Genomic DNA, 14,912 nt, shown 5'->3' with positions numbered 1-14,912 from the left:
TAAAGAAAAGCGCACACAATCATTTCCCAGCAAATCTCCAAGGCACATCTCCCACTCTTATGCAAATGTTTGTTGTGTTGTTGTTGTTGTTGTTTCGGCCGTTCCCGTTGCCGAATTAAGCGAAGAGGAATCCGCGAGAGAAATGGCAGTAGCCATGGCCGGAGCTCCGGCAAACATATTTTCCATGTCGATACCATCGATTGCGTTATGCAAAATATATGCAAATGCCATAAATACGAACGGCTGCGACTCTCTGGCTCTAGCTCCAGCTCCAGCTCTGGCTCTGGCTCTGGCTGTGGCTCCTCTTCGTCCAAGTGACGCAGAATGCGAAAAACTGTTTTTCACCAGAATCGGCAAAGATGTGGTCGCCGCTTTAGGTAGACGACGAACCCCGATAGGACGCGTCGCCGATGCTTGGCAGATTTGTGAAATTTATCGGGTGGGTGGGTGTTGATGCTCTTGCATTCCGGGAACGGTAGTTGAAGCTTAGGCCTGAATAATCGCCGACTTTGAATATCTTTTGGCAGCAGTGCCCATTGATGTTGTTTGTGGTGCCTTTGTTGTTATTATTGTGGTGCTTATCGCGAAAATTGAGTTGGTGAAAGAATAAATCGTTGAAATCACGAACTTGAACTCATCTGTCAAGCATTGTAATTGAGTCGACGACGAGCATACCAATGTGTTGGAGTTCATCTCGCCTGGCAAGTGCCATTCAAATATCGAAAAGAAAAAAATGTGAACAAGGCACTCACTTACTATGGAGAAAGCTAAAAGGCTGCCAAAGAAATTGCAAAATTCGACAACATGGAACTAGTAGACATAACAAACACACTATTTGCTAATTCATAATTGAAATGCACGCGTATATTCGCCGACTTACAACAATATTAGCATTTCTGCCAACCAATCTAATCTGAAGTACTTGCCAGCTATCGTGTCGGTCTAAAACATTTGTCTGAGGCGCTTTTTAGAAAATATAATTCTATGTACACATATTTTTTAATTGTAACGCGTCTGAGCTACATATTTTTTTATTCATGTATATTTTTTTTATTATTGTTGCTGTTTTATGCCTTCCTTCTTCATTTGGAAGAAAACTATGTATTTTCCATAGATATTTCAACTGAATATTTCAAGAATGAATAAAATCTATTTCTAATCTAAACAACTACCTACTTGCTCTATTTCTACACTGATAAAAAAGTTGCATAGTACAGATGAATATTTTCATATTAAATTTAATGTTCTACTATTTCATATTCAAATCAAATGTAAGCATCGTAAATTTTACTAAAACATATTTAATATAAATAATATTCAAAACAAAATGTAGAAATTCTTTATTAAAGCGTATCATATTCAATTTAATGTTGAACCATATTAAATATTAATATGCACTTCAAAAAACAAATAGTTAAAATTACTATATTCCATAGTAAGTTATAATATTTTTCTCAACTTTTATTTAAAGTATTTTGTAGTCGATTTATATATACTAGAAATATATTAAATTTTAATTGCCTAGAATTCTCAGTCGGTTTTCAGCGGTTGTGTGGCATAAATACAAAGTGTAACCGCTTGGTTCTATACAAAAAAATAGATAAATATAAATAAATTATAGAAAAGAGTTAAGAACAACAGTAGAATAGACAAAAAAGTGGCAAAAATATTTTATAATTATAAAAAGTAAACCAAACCCACGTCACCACATCATCACTTGTTTAATTGATTAATATCGTCATACTTAAAATTTAATATTTTAATATTGGTCTGCAAAATATGATAATCCTGTTGAAATAGGGTGTGGATGTCTGTTATTCCTCATTCACATTTAAGGCTTTGCAGCTGTATTCGTAGGATATATATTGTGTTATTATAACTCTTTTTTTTTTTTTGGAAAAAAGCTTAGCTTAGATAGCTTTTTAGTGTGAAATGAAATACTTTCGTAATTGTAATTATTTTAAATTCTGAAGTGTGTGTGAGACCAAAGAATTACTATTTCTTTTCAAAAATAAAAACTTTTAGTTAGTCTCTTATCCTCAACTAAAACATATATACTACTTACCTTATTAGCAGGGATATGAAGAATTACAGTGTCCCAATAATGCAATAATTGCAATAATTTGCAGCACGTTCGCTGGCATCAGCAACATCAGTCAGCAAGTGTTGCAAGCAGGCGGCTATCCCAGCAATGAACCTGCAACTATATATATGTGAGTATGTATATTCTAATCGAAGTGGAAGATGCGGCGGCATGCAATAAATTCACAATCAAAGTCGGTGGAAAAACAAAAACAAAACGATGAGCATGGCAATCAACACCTGTCCATCGTACAGCCCTTTTGCCTCTCAACGCATATAATTTGAGGAAAGAACAGAAATGGAGCGTACTAATGTGGCAGCCACGATTGGCCGCCAACAACAACAACAACAAGAAAAGTTGCAGCTCTATTACAACTTGATAATCCGTGACGATCGATTGCCCGAATGGTTTCCCACTTGGTTACCTCGCTGGCTGGATGGGGGCCTGGGCTCACCTGCCTTATTGCGCTGATACGGGTATCCTTCATCGCAATTAAATAATGTTGCTGGCAACATGTGCAGCAGCAGCATTGCAACAATATCGGCAATCTAAACAGACGCGACGGCAACTTGTTGGCCACTTTGCATCCGAGTGCGAGTCGGACTGTGCGAAATTCAAATTACATTTATTTCCAGGACCCTAATCTACTTATTTGGTGCACTTATCGAAATCTGATTAGTTTCGTTGTTGCTTGTTGCTATTGCAGTTGCAATTGCTGTGGCAAGTTAATTTGTTAAAAAGACATTGGCATTAATGTTGTTATTAGGTTTATTAATGGTTGCGGTATGCTTGATGATGATGCAGTGTTAGCCTCTCACCATTGAACTACAATGGCACTAGAATCGCCAAACGAATGGCTGGCTTACAATCAATACACTCAAAAAAACTAAAAAAAAACTATGAAACTAGTGAAACAATTCGTTTCCGAAAACAGCTTACACACAGACATTTTTCTGGGAGCATTGTAATTTCGGCTCATTTGTAAATATATGATTGGCTTTAGAAAGTCAGAGAAATGCCTTTGATTTTTGAAAGCAAGAATGTTTATGAATAAAACTAGTTAACGTAGGCGTCAAAGGTATGGTAGCTTTTCTACAAGTTGCTAACATTTACTGAAGTTTTATTATTAGTAGTATTATTGCAGACACTTAAATCTACAGTTTAATAAAAATATTTCAAATTATTAAAATAAACAGTGGATAGCCTTTTTCCCATAATCGTATCCAGAAATCTGCAGTAGACATCATTAGTTGTACACAATATGTTTGAATTGAGGAGAAAAAATGTGCAAATTTAATGTGTATGGCTATCATTTTTCCATTTATATGTTTAGCGGAATTTCGCCCGAAGATGGGTAAAATTTTCATTTCGCCATTTACATTTTAGCGCAATTTTCACACATTTAAGGGTTCAATTTACATTTTTTCAGTTACATTCTTAGAGCAATTTTTCACCCATTTAGGAGCCTAACTTTCCATGGCGACCAAATTTCTTTTTTAAATCGAAACATTCTTAATAAAATGAGCTAGATTGGTCTTAATAACCAAAAATTTAAAGACGAATAACATTGTTAAGCATTGTTCACAATTTTCACCCATTTGCGAGCTGAAATCTGCAAAATGTATAATCAACTTAATTTTAGCAATTTGCAGTTTTTGAACTTTTTAAAACTTATAATTTACATTTTAATCAATTGAAAAGGGCTCAACCTAAGAATTAAGTAATATTTTTTTAAAAACTTGCCCGCCTTTTTCAACCATTTTGGTAGCTAAATTTTCCGAAACAAATGTGTACCATTACTAAATTATTAAGTGAAGTTTGTAAATATTTTGGATATGAGGACCCAATTATTTTTGGCAGTGTAATGTCTGCTGTTGCCATTGACCAGAGCGTTCTCCACTCAGCGGCATACCAATGATATCCCAGAGACATCCCATCTGCTCATCTGGCGTGCATTTCCAGTTAAAAACGCGGCTAGATTTTTAGCCACGTTGCCATCAGAGTTGCAGTTTTGTAGTCTGCCGTTCATCGTTCAGCGTTCGCCTTTTGAGAGCTCACACAGTGCGCGCAATTGACGCGTGTTGGTGATTGCCGTACCTTTCCTTTTAATGGTGTCCATATGATTCACGGCACTGCGCATATACTACAAGAGATCTCCCCTCCGAATGTTGCAGAAAGGCTTTTGGTTAGTCAAAAAATTCGTTAAATACAATTGCATTTGTTTGGGAGCAGCTCCTCCAGCATCGTCGTCGTCGCCGTCGTCGCCGTCGTCATCATTGTCGATGATGATGTGCTGCCTGGAATCGTGCAATGGCTGGCTTGGCTTAGCCTCAGCTTTAGCCATGGTGTGGCACTCCCCCGCAGTGCGCCCCAACCAACCAACCAACCAGCCAACTAACCAACCAAACAACCAAGCAACAACAAAAACAATTGCAATTTTCAACTAATGCTTATTGCTGGAAATCAGTTTAGAAAAGCCAAAGGAGCGAACACTCCTGTGCGACTCCAATCCGAGAATGTGTGTGTGTGTGTGTGTGTGTGTATTGGCAGACACAGTCACCCAGCCTGAACTCTGCGCTGTTGTTCAGTGAAAAGGTGAGTCCAGTCCACTAACAGTCGCGTCTTTGATGAAAACTGTAAATTTACGAACTTTACTTTAATCACCAAACATGAATCGCGCACAGCATGGGATTGGGGGAATTGGGGATTGAAAGAATCGCTCGTTTCATCGTCGTCATAGTTGCTGTCGTCGTCGCACGTTGCGCACCATCTTTGTGCCGTTGTTGTTGTTGTTGTTGTTGCTGTTGTTGTTATTATTGTTATAGACATACATACAAGTACTATAGTTACTTGGTTGGCTCAAAGCAAGGCGTTGCTTGCTTGGCCTGCTGCTGAAATCTATAGTCAATGCAGTTTTTCTACAACTTGAAATAAAGCTAATAAGTACCTCTCAAAAGTCTACAGAGTGTGTTTTTCAATGTTCCCATTCCATTCAGTTGTTGTCGTTACTAAATAATCATTTTTTAATCCATATATCGAATATACAGTCAAGGACACATCACGTTTTTGCAGAATAAATTAAAGGTACCGCGAATAGTTCTAATATCTTCAAATTCAAATTGGTGTTCTTGCAACTAAACTAAAAACAATCAAAATTATTTTAATGCCATAATCCATTGTAGCTAAGCATATAAATAAGAACAGTTTCAAATTCTTTATTGAACATATTCAGTTCAATTTATTTTTTACTAGCGTCCTACCACTGCTTCGCACGCGTATTTTACAAAAATTTCAATTTTTTTACACACACATACACCCTCCTCTCAACTATGAGTTATTAAAAATGAGGAAAAGTATAAACGTAGTTTGGATAGTATTATTATATATATTTTTTTTATTCTTTATGGAGTCAGAGCTTCTCTGTAAACAGATGTTTTATTTTTGTGGCAGCAAAATACATTGATTTACAGGAGCTCCGACCCATGATAGGTCCAACATACAGTTGGCCATGAGTAAAACATTGCTTTCATAGGTCGATCCCTACTAATTCGAAGGTTTGGCCTTGAGACTTGTTAATACCTAGTTAACTCGATAACTGTTTTTACTGGATATTTAATGGAATGGTCAGTCAGATTGATCAGTAATCAAATGGGATCATCGGTATTCTCGGTATATGTGCCAGCTGCTGGGCCATTGATAATGGTTGCTACACTTAAATTGTCCTGCAATTCCTTCTCGTCGTTTATTTTGCATGCTCGGAATGTTTAATTTCTCAAAAGTTGAAATGATTGGAATTTCGATTTATTTATTTATTTAGCTTCAATTTGTGTGGCGGTTTAGTGAATTTAAAAATTCCTGTGGGTAATGAACTGTGTCTTCGATATTGTAATTTTTTATTTGGCTGGGGACTTTTGAATAATATTCCCTTAATATTGAAAGTTATTAGGTTTGCGCGAGCTGAAAAATGTAACAGGCCGAAGGAGGCATGGCAGACCCTACAAAGTATACATACATATATATTCTTGATCAGCATGACAAGACGAATCGATCTTAGTCTGTGTGTCCGTCCATCCGTATGAACTCCTAGATCGCTTTACGTGTTTTTTTTTTGTACTTTTCCTAATTTTTTTAAATTCCATAATTATTATTATTATTATTTTATTATTATTATTACACCCGACTTTTGCTTCTCCACTTGTTTTTAATTGTAGTTTCTACATCTTTGTGGGTCCATATAACCTCTCAGTTACACATTAATTATAAAACTTTTCTTCAAATACACAGTATTTTAAAAATTACATCACTCGGTATTTACGGAGGTCGTAAAAGAAGTATACATGTATTAGAAATACAAAATAGTGTTTAAAATACGTACTTTTCTATGAAATGTTTGTATCATGTTTTTGGCACATTTTAAATTTTTTCCACTTAACACTGTAATGGATCCACTGCATGAGTAATATTAGGAAAGTACATGACGGTGTTGAAAACTTTCTGTAAGGATCGAACGCTGTATTAAAATAAATGATAAACGCAAACAATTGTAATATTTATTTACTTTTGTTGTTTTTTTTTTGGGACGTTGTCCCAGCTTTAAACATAATTTAAATTACATATTTAATAAATATATGAATGAATGTAACATAAATTGTGGTCTAGCTGAAGCTGTAAATCTTTTGATGTTTATACAGTTTGCAAACACTCCCATTGAAAGCAACACTCAGCTCAAAGTCGGTGGCATTGCCGCCCTGAGCGCTGGGCATAATGCCGAAAAATCCATTCACGCATTCATTTTCCAAAGCACTAATGGGCTTGTCTAAATAGAGCACCGTTTGCTTCCAGTGTGTGACGGGCGATCGCGGTGAGGTGGAGAAGGTTACGGTTGGCCTTGTCTCGCTGACCGGAAAGGACACGTCAAAGTATATGACAAAGGCGTTAATATCGCCCGAATGTTGAACCTTAAGTTTAAAGCCCGATCTAAATTGGAGAGGCTTGTTCCTCATTATGCGCATATCCACGGTGTTTACGACACAGCTATTGGTCAGTATTTGATGTATGGTTACGCAATCAATAACTGCGTTTTTTGTCACTTTTTTTCCAACACAACTCAAGTTAAAGCCCTGGACATTTTTCCATAAGTCCATGCATTTGTCTCGATGTCCATTATCCGTTATACCAGCTATATACAAATTGGCCAACTTGGGAAATACGAGACCATTTCTCTTCAGCCAGATGTCGCGTGCAAATAGCACGTGATGGTACAACGAATTCGAATACAGACATTGCCTGTGAATCAAAAAAGCAGATTGCTTTAATATTTAGCAGACAATTGGTAATCTTACCCCATCCAATTGGAGATTATTATGTCAACCTTTTCAATGCCAGCTGGTAGCCTCACTTTCACGATCGAATCTTTGATTATTTGAACAACACCATTCCATCGATTGTCCAACATAATTTGTTTGGCAGAATCCGCTAATACGGATTCCTCAATGGCTATGACCTTGGCGGCGCCCGCTTTGGCAGCAAAGAGGGAAAGCAAACCCATGCCACAGCCCACATCGAGCACAGTCTTTCGAACAGTGTGAAGAAAGAGTCTTTGAATGTGTATCAAATATTACTTACCTTGCCCTTGAACAAGTGCTGGGTATTCCTAAAAGCATCACGATACGCTAACATGGTGACCGAGTCCTTCAGAAAATGCTGCTGCAATTCTATGCGATCTGCTAAGATCTCCTCCCCCTCTCTCTTCTCAGCCAATTCAAGCTGTTGCGAGTTCATAGCGACAAATGTTTTGAAATAATTTTTTACTATACAACAAATATATAATAGTATAAATATTACACCATGTGAGTATTAGATTATTGCCTACTATGAATAGGCATACATACTATACATACATATGAAGGTATCAGAAAATAGTGATTTGGATAAATTTGTGTATTTATGTATGTTTGTATTTGCTGGAACTCGCACAAAGACTCAGGCCTCAGTCTGGCCCAACAGATGGCGGATTGTAAATCAAAATATTTACATCGATCTCACTGGAATTTTTTGTATTTGAAAAAATATTTAGAGCAACAAAGTGTTCTGCGAATATCATATTTTATTTTTATTATTATTATTAATTAGTTGTTTTTTCAACTATTACCAGCATGTTTGTGAATTTAGAACTAACAAAGTCTCGTGGCACCTTAATTCGATTTTTTATTTATATTTTCAGTTTTTCAAACTGTAAATAATCAGTTTTTTAGGCAAGCCATACAAGTTCATAAAATATAACGAGTACTTTTTGATTAACAACATAAGGTATAATTAATTATAATAACTATGACAGTCGCTCTTGATATATAAAGATTTTTTATTTCAAACATCGCTGTTGATTTTCTCCCTAATAATAGCTTTTTTTTCTATGAAAAGTTAATTTTTTAAAACGTCGATGCATCAATAGTTTTTTACCATGCATCGACCATGCATCGATTTTTGATAAAGAGACATCGATGTACATCAACATCGATGTTTTCCCTTCGACTTACATCCCTAATAAGAATTGTTTGCTGATAACCGAAATTAGAGATGTGTGCACTACACGATTATCTACCACAAACGAAAAAGTGACCGAATATCAATTAATCTGTGTGATTAAAAATAACAAAATGTGACTAAAAGCATATGTTTAAAAAAGCTGCGTTTGGATTATAAAAATGGTGGAATTAATTAGATTTATTGCAGTTATGGTTCTTAAAATCGTTCATCAAAATATATTTCGCGTGATATTTTAAATACCATCTTATGGGAGCGCCACGCAGGTGTAGGATTCTTATTTTTTCCTAAATATTCTTGACTGAGAAATTATTGAATTTGTTGAATTTCGCCTTTCGCTTTTTAATCGAAATATCTTAGAAGAGGAACTAAAGGAACTGAAGACAGGCATAGATCAGTAGTTCCGTTAACGAAGTAGTTCCGATCGTCAGACTTAGACTAAATGCAGTTCAATTGTACAAAAATATATAAATGAGTTAATCATGGATAAATAAAATAATTAGAATAAGTTGTGGCTATATATAAGAGAACTTAAATCCAATTCTAGAAACATTGATGGATGCCTTATTTAGTTTTGTATGGGTTTTGTAAAAAAAGCTCCGATATCGAAGGAATCGCTGGCTTCGTCCTAAACTATGAAAGCTATCGACTAGTACTAGCATAGTTGCACACTAATCGCTTTTATTAATTGTGTGGATTATCGAGATAATACTGTGATTTCTTTTATTGCAAATATTGTACATATGTGCATGGCAATGCGAGAACTCTTTTCGAGTTCTTTGCTCTCGTAATAGGTACGACCGAGCTCCATAACTGAACTCTTTGGCTGGTCCGCCCATTTCAACATTTTTTATTGGCAACAAATTTTTACCACGTTGCATGTTTCAGCCGATGGCATAGCAAATATTTCTTAGCATTTCAACGCATGTTCAGTGTTTTGTTCGCTGTCGTTGTTTTCATGTTTTGATTTGCAACGCGCCGGGGTCCTTTTGTTTTCCGTCTCGCTGGCATTGGTGGCAGGTCGTGGCAGAGACGGTGGCCGAGACGGCAACAACAGGGAGCAGGAAGACACTCATTGACTTTGTCCTCGAAGTTGTCATTTGGACGCTGCTGCTGTTGCTGCTGCTTCCGACTGACTGAGTTTGGCCGATAACTGTGGCAAGTTGTGGCAATGGCAATGGCAATGGCACGGAGAAGGGAGAAGGTCTCGCAGTCGTCCATGTCGCAGCATGTTGTCAGTGTTTATGTTGCTGCGTTCTGTTTGTGCGCGTTTTGGTAACACACTCCCGGTCATTTTAAGTTTTGCTTCTTGGTCTTTTATGTCGTCAATTGCCTGCCTGGCTATTTGGCTGCTTGGCTGCGTGTCGAGTGTTTTGTTGCCTTTGTTTTGCCTCTTTTCGAGTTGATAATTTATTGCTAGGCTGGCGACTGGCACCCAAAACAGTCGTGTGCTGCCGATATGCGGGACTCACACTCGGGCAACACCTTCGCCCATCTGTTGGCCAACTACTTGTACTTCTACTGCCACTTCTCTGGTAGCCATCGGGTTTGTTGTCTCTGATTTGGTCACTTTGTTGTTACAACTTTGTTGTCTTCTGTTTGCCCTCCTGTCGCATATGCTCTTGTCTTGTCCAGTCCCTCCAAATGTGCCCAACAATGAAACCGAATGAAAAATTCGCTTTGGACTTTTGTGTGTCGGCTGTCGCTTGGAATTAGTAACTACAAGTATGTTAAAAGGTTCGTTCATGTCGGGCTTGTTATGACTTTTGTTTGCGCACCAGCAGTTCATCTATACTGGCCGAGTAATGCCTTGCCACCTCAATAGGCCGGGGCCAGCAGGACAGATTGTCCATTTGTTTCCCTCATTCGCCAAGTATCAGTTACACACATTTGCAGCTTCACGGTGTACTCCTGTCTGAAATAAACAACAGACTGAAAACCCAATAAAATATTTGAAGAGAAGAAAATAAACTTAAATGCCTTAAATGGCTATGATATCAAGGCTCTACGTTTTGGGTGTTCCACATTATTTTATTCCAAATCTTTGTAAATAAATTGTGATTGAAAAACATTTTCTTGGAGCGTGTCTCACTTTTTCCTGTTTCTTGAGCAGATATATAAATATTTTTTAATGAACGTATTATATTGAGAAATCTATATATAAAATTGTTTATTTGGAAGGCCTGCAGTTCAGTTGCTTTCACAGAAAAGTGAAAATAGTAAGACTATTAAACCAATCCCTTTATTTTTCTTGGTTCATAAAAAGTACATATCTGAGTACTATTTTAGTGAATGTATTATATTGAGAAAACTATATATGTAAGCAGGCAAGTTACAGGCGATCAGGCGACACACCAAAAGCGACAAAGCTACGAAGCGGAGGGACAACAGACACAAGAGAAGAGCAAGTCGTTAGAAGCAGTCGAGAGAGAACAGTCGTTGCAGAGAGTCGTCGTGAATGGTCGTCAGTCGAAGAAGTTGTCAACGCCAACCGTCGTGAACATATTAATCATATTGAATTGAATTGAACTGAATTAATTGAACTATTGTTATAATTTGTATCATTTTTAAAAATATATTGTACTTAACATAACTTTACATATGGGGGCTCGTCTCGGTCAATTCTCGGTTAATATTTCCTTCAGTGCGTGTAAAAAACGACTGATCAGTTTGTAAAAGTGGACATTGACAAAAGTTGCAAAAGCAGAAGTTTGGCCGATTGATAAAAAGTTGAAAGTTGCTAAAGTTGTTTAAATTGATCGGTCAATGCAGAAGCTAAAAGTTGAAATGTTGTAAAGTTGCTAAATTTGTTTAAATTGATCGGTCAATGCAGAAGCTAAAAGTTGAAATGTTGTAAAGTTGCTAAATTTGTTTAAATTGATCGGTCGATGCAGAAACAAAAAGCTGAAAAGTCGTTAAATTTGCAAAAGTTGTGAAATTCGGCAGTCGAACATTCTAGGTCTTTCTACGTCGTATTGTCAGCCTGGCGCCAGCATCATACGATCGAGCGAAAAGTTACAGTTATATACCCGCAGTTGTGAAATAAAAAACAATTAAAGCGAAACTATGACCAAGGTCAAACGTACGCCGGCAAAGAAGGACGCAAAAGTAAAAGAACAAAGTGATGAAATGCAGGAAGCTGTTGGTTTAGTACCGCAAGAAGTTGTTATTGTTGAACAAGATCAGGGTGACCAATTGTGTGAAAAGAAGATAGAGCAGCAGTTGTGTGAAAAGAAGATGGAGAAGCAGCAAGAAGGTATAGAGTGCAAAATTCAGCAAATGTTGCAGTTGCTAACACTGAAAGTGGAAATCGATGAAAAGAGAGAAAATGAAAGAGTGAAAATCCCTATAGACAGTTTTGACAAAGTTGTGTGTGAATGTGATGGGTATACAGTTCCGATAGATAAATGGTTTGAAATGTTTGAAAAGAATGCAAATGCCTATGATTTGTCCGATATGCAGAAATATGTACAAGCTAGAAATAAAATGTGTGGTGCCGCCAAGCTATTTTTAGAGTCTGAAACAGTCGGTGACTACTATGAATTGAAAAGAGCATTATTAGAAGAGTTTGAATGTAGCCTAAATAGTGCAGATATACATCAGCGGTTGCAAGAGCGGAAAAAGAAAAAAGACGAAACCTTTCACGAATACATGCTACAGATGAAAAAATTAGCGTCAGTCGGTAATGTGGAAGATGCGGCAGTTATTCGCTATATTGTTGATGGTTTGTTTATAAAAGCTGAATATAAGTGCGCGATGTATCGTTGTAAAACATTTAAAGCATTAAAAGAGGAATATGACATTTTTGACCGGCTGAACACAAGTGAGCAAAAGCAAAACAAACCGAAGCAGAATTCAAATATAAAAAACGTGGTAGATCAAGGCGCAAAGAAGGACCATTGCTTTAATTGTGGCTCATCTGAGCATAAACGTAAGGATTGCACAGCTGCTGTAAAATGTTTTAAGTGTAATCAAAGCGGTCACATATCTAGTAGTTGCCCTAAGAACGAAAATAAAGTGCGTGTTGTTGTTGATCGCCGCCGTGTGAAGTTGGCCTGGATAAATGGTACAAAAGTAGAGTGCCTTGTGGATACCGGCTCTGACGTAACAATTATTAAAGAAAATGTAGCTAAAAATATCGCCAATGTTGACATTCTAAAGAGTTCATCCATGTTGCGAGGCTTGGGCAACATAGCAACGAAACCTGTTGGGTTCTTCATAGCCGAAATAACAGTAGATGGTCTGCACACAAATCAGAAGTTTATGGTGGTCCCAAGCTGCAAAGTCGACTACGATGTACTGTTGGGGCATGATTTTATCGAAAAATTCCGCTTGACTGTCGATTCGAAGGGCTATGCGTTTGAGGCCCTTGAAGCGCAGCAGATCTCTGACGATAAGTATGACCTAAACATTTACAATGTTATTGAAGTCCCATCTATTACAGCTCCGCCTCAGTTCTTGAAGAGTGTAGAGCAGTTAATAGAAAGCAGCACCCAGATGCCACCAGATGAACCAAAGCAGTGTCCGATCACTATGAAAATTGTCCCGGACACAGTTGTCCAGTCGTTCCGTCATTCGCCAAGTCGTCTATCGGCTGATGAATCAGATGCAGTGAAAAAGCAAGTGGACGAGTGGCTTGAGCAAGGTGTAGTGCGCAAGTCAACTTCGAACGTGGCAAGCAGAGTAGTCGTTGTGAAGAAAAAAGATGGCACACTACGAGTTTGCGTCGACTACAGAAAGCTGAACAAGATGGTACTCGACGATTGTTTCCCTGTGCCACTAATGGAGGAGGTCTTAGAGAAGCTTCAAGCTGCCAGATACTTCACCATCATGGACCTCGAGAATGGGTTCTTTCACGTACCAGTGGATGAAGAAAGCAGAGCTTTCACGGCGTTTGTAACCAGAGAGGGCCTTTTCGAGTTCAACAAAGCGCCATTTGGGTTTAAGAACTCACCAGCCGCTTTCATTCGCTTTGTGAACTACATATTCCAAGAGCTGATCAACGAAGACATAATGCAGTTGTATATGGATGACATTATTGTCTACGCTAAAACACCAGACGAATGTATGCAGAAAACTAAGATGGTCTTAGAGACAGCATTCCAGTATAAGCTGAAAATAAAATGGAAAAAATGCAGCTTTCTTCAGTCGCGTATAAGTTTTCTTGGACATTTTGTCGCAGATGGGAAAATATGGCTTGGAAGAGAGAAAACTACAGCCGTTATTCGTTTTGCTGAGCCGCATAACATTAAAGCCGTACAGGGGTTTCTTGGGCTTACCGGATTTTTCAGGCGATTCATTCCTAAGTACGCTCACATGGCTCGCCCGCTAACGAATCTTCTAAAGAAGGATACTGAGTTTATAATTGGTCCAGCAGAAAAGCAGTCGCTACAGCAGCTAAAACAGGCTCTCAGTAGTGAGCCAATTTTGCACATCTACAACCGATATGCCGAAACAGAAGTTCACACAGATGCTAGCAAAGACGGATTCGGTGCGATGTTGCTGCAAAAGTTTGATGCCAAGTTCCACCCGGTATATTTCTGGAGCAAGAAGACGTCTGATGCAGACTGCAAGAGGCACAGTTACATCCTAGAAGTGAAAGCAGCTTACCTCGCCCTGAAGAAATTTCGACACTACATTTTAGGAATACAGTTTAAGTTGGTAACAGACTGTATTGCCTTTAAGCAGACAACGTCCAAGATCGATGTACCAAGGGAAGTCGCGCAATGGATATTGTACATGCAAGACTTTACGTTTGATGTTGAACACCGCTCAGCTGATAGAATGAAACATGTTGATTACCTCAGCCGCAACCCACAATCATGCTATGTCGCCAGTGCAGAGATCCTACCTCAGTTAAAGAAAGCGCAGCAGAATGATGAGCACATTAAGGCAGTCGCAGAAGTCCTTAAAGAACGCCCCTACCAAGACTACAAGCTGAAAGGTGGCATTCTCTACAAGTGCGTCAGCGGAAATGAACTGTTCGTGGTTCCAAAAGGGATGGAGCGCGAAGTAATACAAGAAGCTCACGAAGTTGGTCATTTCGCAGCGCAAAAAACCATGCACTATATTCAACAGCAGTATTGGATCCCACATTTAGAGCATAAAGTTGTAAAGTTCGTCGCCAATTGCATAAAGTGCATAATAAGTAACAGAAAGTTGGGAAAGCAGGAAGGCTTGTTGTACTGTATAGACAAAGGAGATACACCCCTCCATACGCTGCACGTTGACCACTTGGGGCCATTGGATGCGACGTCTAAACAGTACAAATATATCTTCGCAATGG

At 38.0% G+C, this 14,912-nt stretch overlaps 1 protein-coding gene across 1 annotated transcript; it reads right to left on the bottom strand.

Annotated features, from left to right (window-relative positions):
- Positions 1–6,715: 6,715 nt before the first annotated feature.
- On the bottom strand, positions 6,716–7,916 carry LOC115624240 (protein arginine N-methyltransferase 1-like). The gene is made up of 3 exons (XM_030518858.1): positions 7,709–7,916; positions 7,426–7,655; positions 6,716–7,369 (listed from the first exon to the last, which is right to left on the bottom strand). Exons 1-3 carry the CDS (start codon positions 7,862–7,864, stop codon positions 6,739–6,741), a joined length of 1,017 nt encoding a protein of 338 aa, XP_030374718.1. The 5' UTR covers positions 7,865–7,916; the 3' UTR covers positions 6,716–6,738.
- Between the last annotated feature and the right edge of the window lie 6,996 nt (positions 7,917–14,912).

The sequence above is a fragment of the Scaptodrosophila lebanonensis genome, unplaced genomic scaffold (genome assembly GCF_003285725.1).
Source record: "Scaptodrosophila lebanonensis strain 11010-0011.00,11010-0021.00 unplaced genomic scaffold, SlebRS2 tig00000053-arrow-pilon, whole genome shotgun sequence".
Classification (NCBI taxonomy): Eukaryota; Metazoa; Arthropoda; class Insecta; order Diptera; family Drosophilidae; genus Scaptodrosophila; species Scaptodrosophila lebanonensis.
This window is presented reverse-complemented; position numbering and strand designations above follow the sequence as displayed.

Bases quoted from the DNA above. Each gene is read 5' to 3' on its own strand.
- LOC115624240 (XM_030518858.1), bottom strand. From the start codon at position 7,864: ATGAACTCGCAACAGCTTGAATTGGCTGAGAAGAGAGAGGGGGAGGAG. The intron at 7,656-7,708 runs GTAAGTAATATT...ACTGTTCGAAAG, and splicing joins AGCACTTGTTCAAGGGCAAG to ACTGTGCTCGATGTGGGCTG. The intron at 7,370-7,425 runs GTAAGATTACCA...TTTGATTCACAG, and splicing joins ATAATCTCCAATTGGATGGG to GCAATGTCTGTATTCGAATT.